Source organism: Podarcis erhardii (genome assembly GCF_964252035.2).
Source record: "Podarcis erhardii genome assembly, chromosome: 1".
In the NCBI taxonomy this organism is placed as follows: Eukaryota; Metazoa; Chordata; class Lepidosauria; order Squamata; family Lacertidae; genus Podarcis; species Podarcis erhardii.
The window spans coordinates 84,187,110-84,195,289 of record NC_138497.1 but is presented as its reverse complement, the minus strand read 5'-3'; the positions used below and the strand labels follow the sequence as shown (position 1 = coordinate 84,195,289).

At 41.1% G+C, this 8,180-nt stretch overlaps 1 protein-coding gene across 1 annotated transcript; it reads left to right on the top strand.

The window, feature by feature from the left end:
* Positions 1–1,723: 1,723 nt before the first annotated feature.
* LOC309331206 (uncharacterized protein) lies at positions 1,724–7,297 on the top strand (the record flags this gene model as incomplete). Its single annotated transcript, XM_081843291.1, has 3 exons — positions 1,724–2,796; positions 5,378–5,531; positions 6,360–7,297. The coding sequence occupies exons 1-3, from the start codon at positions 1,729–1,731 to the stop codon at positions 7,295–7,297; spliced, it is 2,160 nt and encodes a 719-aa protein (XP_081699417.1). The 5' UTR covers positions 1,724–1,728.
* Positions 7,298–8,180: the final 883 nt, after the last annotated feature.

The following is an 8,180-nucleotide window of genomic DNA, read 5'->3' as shown; positions in this document are numbered from 1 at the left end:
TAAGCCTGCCTTGTAGAATTTTAAACATAACCTTGCTAGCATGTGAAATGAGTGCAATTGTGCGGAAGTTGGAGCATTCTTTGGTACTGCCCTTCTTTGGAATTGGGATGTAGACTGATCTTCTCCAATCCTCTGGCCACTGCTGAGTTTTCCAAATTTGCTGGCATATTGAGTATAGCACCTTAACAGCATCATCTTTTAAAATTTTTAATAGTTCAGCTGGAATATCATCACTTCCACTGGCCTTGTTATTATCAGTGCTTTCTAAGGCCCATTTGACTTCACTCTCCAGGATGTCTGGCTCAAGGTCAGCAACCACACTACCTGGGGTGTACGAGACATCCGTATCTTTCTGGTATAATTCCTCTGTGTATTCTTGCCACCTCTTCTTGATGTCCTCTGCTTCTGTTAGGTACTTACCACTTTTGTCCTTTTTGTACGACATGTTCCTTTTCATATCTCCAGTTTTCTTGAACAGATCTCTGGTTTTTCCCATTCCATTGTTTTCCTCTATTTCTTTGCATTGCTCATTTAAGAAGGCCTTCTTGTCTCTCCTTGCTATTTTTTGGAAATCTGCAATTAATTATTTGTGCTGACACATTAAAGGATTTATAAAACTAAAAGTGAGGAACTCAAACTATATGCTTGTTCTTCCTGTGTGTGGCAATTATTCTGTCCGTGGTGTTTCTTCCTGCCTGCCATGCCTTGGGCAGAACTGATATCCTATTGCTGTTCCAGAAATTTCTCCATCCCATGCTCTGTTGTTTTTCAGCTTTAACAACAGCTGCAAAAGTCACTCTGTCCAAATAAATATTACCTGTTTTTCATCTCAGCTTGGGAACAAGAGTGGTCTGTCGAACTGCAGATGACTCAATAAAGAGCCCTATCAGTTCCTTGGCAGTTCACACCCCTTTCATCCTTCCTTCCAGCTGAAGATATGCGAGCAATTATTTACCTTTTGCAAAATAGAGCTTCCCTCCCTTTTTCCTTTTCTACACACACAGTTCAGTTTGAAGTTATATTCCATATTTAAATTCCAATTTCTTCCATCCTTGCTTCTACAAATATAATTTGAACTAATATTCAGAGGAGGGTTGCCAAATCATAAATGTAGAGAAGAAAACTTTAAATGAAGAGACCGTAGGCTCCCCCCCCATCTTTTGCACTGAATGAAGTCTTATCTCAAGTTCAAACCTTAAAGTCCTTGCAGTTAGTTTGTTCCACAGTTTGTGATATCATCTCTTCCAGCACATATCTGTACTTTAGTCCAATTAAGCTCTAATTAACAGGAGAACCTCTGTTTCTTAATGGTGACGTTGGAGGGTTTTTGGCAGGCAAAGTGCTTTTGTACTCAGCGACACCCTGACTCCCACATTCCATGCCAGAACAAGAGCCAGGTACCGAGACAAACTGTGAGTGAAGCCTACCCAACCCCCATCCCTGGGGAAAATTTACAAGGATAATTACCCTCAATCATCATTAAGACAGAGCGAAACCAGAAGCCTAAAATCAAATCATTTTAGGGTTGGCACAGACTTTGGAAGTCACTGACTCAAACCTTCTGCTCAATGTATGCTCAACACACAACAAAACTAAACAAATGCATTTTAAAAATAGCTTAAGAGGGTATGTCTAAGAGGGTGGTAGTTATCATCTGCTTAGTGTTCAGTGTCCTAGTCCTAGTTCAATGACTGGCAGTGTATTTTCTAGTTTGCCTCAGGCAACAAAATGTCTTGGGTCAGGACAGGTATAACCATAGGAGGCATGATAGCCAGCAGGATACAAGGATTCAGAGTTTTCTGTGATCCAAACTTGAGTTTTACAGAAATCGCTTGTGTTTTCTTCTCTACATTCTCTACAGAACTAAAAGGCATGTCAAGGGAAAATCACAGCACCATATATGAGTTCATACTTTTGGGCTTCACTGACTCACCAGAGCTGAAAATCTTGCTTTTCCTATTCTTCCTTGTAGTCTACCTCATCACCATTGTGGGGAATCTTGGGATGATCCTATTAATCAGGATCGATTCTCGACTTCATACCCCCATGTACTTCTTCCTCAGCCAACTGTCCTTCGTGGACCTCTGCTATTCTTCTGTTGTCACCCCTAAGATGTTGATGGATTTTGTCGTGAAAAGCAAAAGCATTACCTTGCCTGGATGTGCAGCACAGATGGCTATGTTTTGTCTCTTTGTGGCCACCGAGTGTTTCATCTTGGCAGCCATGGCTTATGATCGGTACGTAGCTATTTCCAAGCCTCTTCTCTATACAGTCATTATGTCGAAGAAAATTTGTGCCCAGCTGATGGTTGGACCCTATCTCGCAGGGCTACTAAATGCTACAACACATACCAGCTTAACTTTCCAGTTAACTTTCTGCAAGTCCACAATCAACCATTTCTTCTGTGACATCCCTGCAGTCATATCGCTCTCCTGCTCGGACACAAGTTTCAACTTGATGGTGCTTTTTGGTCTCTCCTTCATGTTTGGAACAGTCAGTGGCTTTATTGTCATCATCTCCTACATCTACATCCTTTCAGCCACCTTGAGGATCCGCTCCAGTGATGGGAGGCACAAGGCTTTCTCTACCTGCTTTTCCCACCTCACCGCTGTCTCTCTTTTCTTTGGGAGCCTCTTCTTCATCTATGTCCGGCCCAGCTCTGGCTCCTCAGAAGATGAAGACAAGACAGTCTCCATGTTCTACACTGTGCTGATCCCCATGTTAAACCCCTTGATCTACAGCCTAAGAAACAAAGATGTGAAAGACGCAGTCAAGAGGGTGCTTAGAATGAAACATTTCTCCTGATATGCAGTTATTCTTTTTTTTTGCATAAAAAGTTGCTATTTCCATTCATTTGTGTTTGGGGAATTCATGAAAGGAAGTGTGTTGGTGAAGACTCTTGAAAAGGCCCCCAAACAGCATGAAACTCTGAGTCCTGGAGGTAGAATAGTGGTTTTCTTTCCCATTTATGTTTGTGGGAAGGAATTTAAAAATATATATATCATAAGGAAAGAAAAGGACAGGAAAGCAGCTCCCATACACCTTCTGTCCTGGAAGGAGCGAAGTAAAGATTCTTCTACCATCTTATCACCACCACCTGAGGACTGCTCAATGAGGTGGTAATTCTGTGCACTCTCGTCTGGGCTTGAGAAGTCTTACTTCAGAGTAGATATGTACGTAACTGCACTGTTAAGTGTTGAAACAGCTAATATCTAAATGGCTAACAGTTCAAGAAAGGAATTTCACAGCAAATAAATAAATATTGCAATAGAAGCAGAGGGGATACTGGTCTAAGAAGCAGAGAAATATATTCAGATCAATATGATCTGGTTCATTGAATTAAATTCAGTGATCTTCATTGAATTAAATTTCAAACTCTGCACTAGCATTAAGCAGGGTACTGCACACTAAATATGTGTGTGTATGGCAAAAAAATCTATGGATGCTTTTCCCTTGGGCAAAAATTGGACCAGCAGCGACCAGTCTCCCTGGCCCTTTCCCTGTCTGCAGCTCCTCTGCTTTAAATTCTCCTTAAGCACCAAGCTTGACATGACATTTGTCCCATGATTTCCATGATAACACAAGGTTGGAGCAGGGGAAAGAAGAAATAGCAAGTGTGGGTAGATTCTCATTGGGACTATGATGGGGCAGAGACTTAAAGCCCCCTACAAACCTCTCACCTTGATTATGATCCTGTTTGCCTTCCACCCATTGATGGTGATTTGTTAAGGGAAATCGACCATCGAGTTTTGCACTGAACCTCTTTTCTTCACAAACATTTCAAATGTATGTTTGGCTTCCAAATATACATTTGGAACACTGCAAGAGGAAAAGGGTCTTAGGGGTCAGGCTAACGCCTAGAAGCTTTGGGAAGGGAAACGTTAAGCATAAGCAGCAGCAGCTTTTGTTTCCAGCCTATGCATGTGTGAGATGTGTAGTTAAGCCTTAAGACCTTAAAGGGGAAACCTGGTATGTAATAAATACGTGTTTGCATGGTAAAAGGTATTTCGGGGTGGGGGGGTGGATGCTTGTTGTTTTACACTTTGGCATTTGTAAAGAAAAGATTTTTTTTAAAAAAAAGTTTATTAAATATATATATATAACTGTGTGATGTCTGTGTTTTTATTTCTTATCTATAAATTGATTTTATGTATATCTATATCTATCTATATGGATAAAAGGGCAGAGTTTGCAGTGAGCGGCTAAGAAAAGGAAAAAATTAAATGTAATTAATTTACATGGTTAATGTAAAAATTAAAGTTAGTTAAGGGAACAGTTGGCAGAAGGTCATCATGGCTAGCTAGACATATGGGATTGGTGAGGTTTCTAGCAGGAAAATCTCAGGCTGAAGATGCAAGTACATGCTGGGAAAGAATATCTAAAATGGCTTTGAGAATACTTGAAGAAATGCTGGAAGTTGGCTTGGAGCAAGATTATGAGCCTATATTGCTCTCTGTCCTTCTGCTTTCCATTCACCCTTCCCAAAAATAAGAATAAACAAATGCTCGCAAAGTCACCATAATACTCATGACCCAGTAAAGGCTGTTCTGGATTATCTATCAAATGCTGAAAAGGAAGTCAATGTTTTGCATCAATGATGTATGAACGTTATCGCTCCAAACACCTTGTTATCCGCTTCCAGAAAACATTACCATTTGTGCTACTACAGCAAAACAATTCATTGCAGCATTACACCCCGCAAGAATGTCTTGCTTGCTATTCCCTCCACCTCAGGGACTGGTGCCCTTTGGATCTGGTAGGGCAGAAGGCAAAGAGGTTAACAGTAGGTGCAGCCAGAGCCAATGACAGGTAAAACCAATTAATTCTACTTTTGTCCCCATGTTCCTCCCTGCTTAGTTTTACAAGGGCAAAATTAAGGGCTCTGTTTGCCTCTCTGTTTGCCTCACCACTTTCCCCCAGGAAAACCCATGGTTTAGCACTGAAATGGAACAAATGACAATTGAGTTCTCCACAGATTGTTGTTGGTTCCAATTTAGTGCTAAAGAGCAGGCTTTCCAGAGGAAAGCACTGGGACGAAGGCAAAGCCACTCAGACTCATGGGACAAGCAGAAAACCACTTTGACCTGTGCTTTTTGAATTCAGGATACTGATGCCACTTTGAGCATCTTGGAGAAAAAGTGGGATATAAATGAAATAAATAATGTCAAATGCAAGTGTTAAACAGCTTCAGATTCTATGAGGCTACATTTATTCTGAATTCAGAATGCTAATGGCATTCTAAGTAATATTCTTGTTTTTCAAGGTTAGCAGATGAAAAAGACAGGCTTTACTGTGGCCAAAGCATCTTTCATTTTTCATCAAAAAAATTTTCAGTGCAATTAATGTTCATACCCAATGGAACAAAAAATAATTGCAGCTTTACCACCTGACAGTAGAAATGGGTCTTCAAAGCCCCAGACTGAAGAACTCAGAAGGATATAAAGATCTTTGCCTTTGTAAACAACCCTGGAGAGACCAAGAAAACCTCATCTGGAAGATGTGCATTGAGATCCTATACAAGACTTCCCAAAGTAAGTCCCATTAAGTTCAAATGGGACTTTCTCTCCAGTGAGTACAGGTTCTCAGACCAAAGCAACTCAGAAATTGCTACAAGTTAACTTACTACCATCATTTCAATGTTCCCATTGATGTAAGATTGAATCAGCGAAAGAAGTTGCCAAAAAAATTCAGTGCCACATTCCTAAGGAGGCCAGGACAATTATGGGAAGTGTATTTTGTTTTAAGTAAAAGAGATAAGAAAGTTAATGACTCATAGGGATATGGGAAGGCTTGTGGGGATAGTTGGTTTTTGCTTCAAATTGCACAATGTGGGTTGTCTGGACACATTTTTCTCCCTCCCCGCACCTCAAATAGGATTTTTTTGAAAATCCTTCTTGTTCCATCAGTGCCCCTGCTTTTCAGTACTTGCAACATTTTCCTAGCCATTGACTTCTTTAAAAGGTAGAAAGTGCATTAGGCAGAACAAGAATCTTGTAAATAGGAAAGCAGAGAACATTATAGGTATCGTGCATATTTTCAGAAATCATCTTTTTTTCTTAAAATAGCTTCCTAAATATGCAACAGCTGAAATAGAAAACTAGTATTTCTTTATTTTGTCTGTTCTGACCATCAGCAGCTCTCTGTGTTCCACCAGCACAGAGACACTTTCCATGTCATTTGCAGCCTGATTCTGTTTTTCACTGAGATTCCAGGAATTGAATCAGGGACTTTCTTTATGCAGAGCATGAGCTGTGGCAAATCCCCTCCTCACCACCTATTGCATTCACAGCCTGTATTTCATCTACATTCCCTGCACTATAGTAGAACTTAGCTTCTACTTTTCTACACAGAGACACTGTGAATGGCCAATGTAAACCACACCATAGTGCATGAATTTATCTTTCTGGGCTTTGCTGGCTCTCCAGAGCTGCATATCCTCCTCTTCATATTCTTCCTAGTGGTCTACCTCATCACCCTCGTGGGAAATCTTGGGATGATCCTCTTAATCAGGACTGACTCCCGGCTTCACACTCCCATGTACTTCTTTCTCAGCAACTTGTCCTTTGTGGACCTCTGCTATTCTTCAGTTGTCACCCCTAAGATGTTGATGGATTTTGTTGCAGAGAGCAAAATGATTTCCTTGCCCGGGTGTGCGGCGCAGATGTGGTTCTTTGGCTTCTTTTTGGGTGTCGAATGTTATCTCTTGGCTTCAATGGCCTATGATCGGTATGTGGCCATTTCTAACCCACTGTTGTATAAGGTCATCATGTCTAGGAAAGTTTGTCTCCAACTGCTGGCTGGCCCCTATTGTGTGGGGCTGCTAAATGGCATTACACACACAGCCTTAACTTTCCAGTTAACCTTCTGTCAGTTCAAGATCAATCACTTCTTCTGTGACATCCCTGCAGTGATATCGCTCTCCTGCTCAGACACACATATCAACAGGTTAGTGCTCTTTGCCATGTCCTGCACATTGGGCACTCTCAGCAGTTCTCTTGTCATCATCTCCTACATCTACATCCTCGCTGCCATCCTGAGGATCCGCTCCGCAGAGGGCCGGCGTAAGACTTTCTCTACCTGCTTCTCCCACCTCACCACCGTTTCCATCTTTTTCGGGACCCTCTTCTTTATCTATGTGGTACAGCCCAGCAACAGCTTCTCAGAAGATCAGGACAAGATGGTCTCCATGTTCTACACAGTTGTGATTCCAATGTTGAATCCCTTGATCTACAGTGTAAAGAACAAAGAAGTGAAAGATGCTGTAAAGAGAGTAATCAGGAGAAAGGGGTTCCTATGAAAATAGTGGGCCTGTCATAGGATTCCTTCTTAAGCCAGGGGTTGTTAGACTTCAGGTTTGTGTGATGTAATTGGGATTGTTGTTGGCATGGAAGGGAAGATCTCCCAGGGTGGGAGGCTGGGAAGTTCCCACATGAGAGCAGCTGGGAAGGTTCACCTTTCTCTGTGTTGGTCAAGTTAAGATTTACCTGTGAAAGAGGAGTTTTGTGTGCTCTTGTTTCTTTTCTTTTTTCTGTTTCTGTTTTTATTTAGATTAGTTTTTTATTGTAATGTATTAATAAAATCTTATAAACTTTTTAGAAAGAAAGAAAGAAAGAAAGAAAGAAAGAAAGGGCTTTTTCTGTGGTGACTCCCCGTTTGTGCAATGCTCTCCCCAGGGGGGCTCGCCTAGTGCCTTCATTACATATCTTTAGGCTCCAGGCAAAAACATTTCTCTTTATTCTGGCCTTGGGCTGATTAACTTTATATGCCCTTTAGGGTTGCCATGTGTCTTCTTTTTCCAGGACATGTCCTCTTTTTCAGAGGTAAAATTTCTGTCCAGGTGGATTTTTTAAATCTGGCTATACTTTCTAGATGAGACATAGACATAGCTGATGGTTGAACACTTGCTTTCCTCTTCTCCTCTCCTGCCCCCCCCCTCAGCAAATATGCACAGCTTCTATAGCCTACATATAGTGGGGGTATTTAAAATGAGAGTCGTCATAGCGTCCTCTTTTTCACTTTTTAAAATATGGCAACTCTAAGATTGAACTTTGGATGAAGGGCAGTATACAAATTTAATAAATAAATAAAAATAAGTGGCACACACAAACATCAACTCGAGTTGGCAAACATACTCAGGTTTTCAACCTTTCCTCTGATTCAGCTTTAAAGAGCAGGTTTTT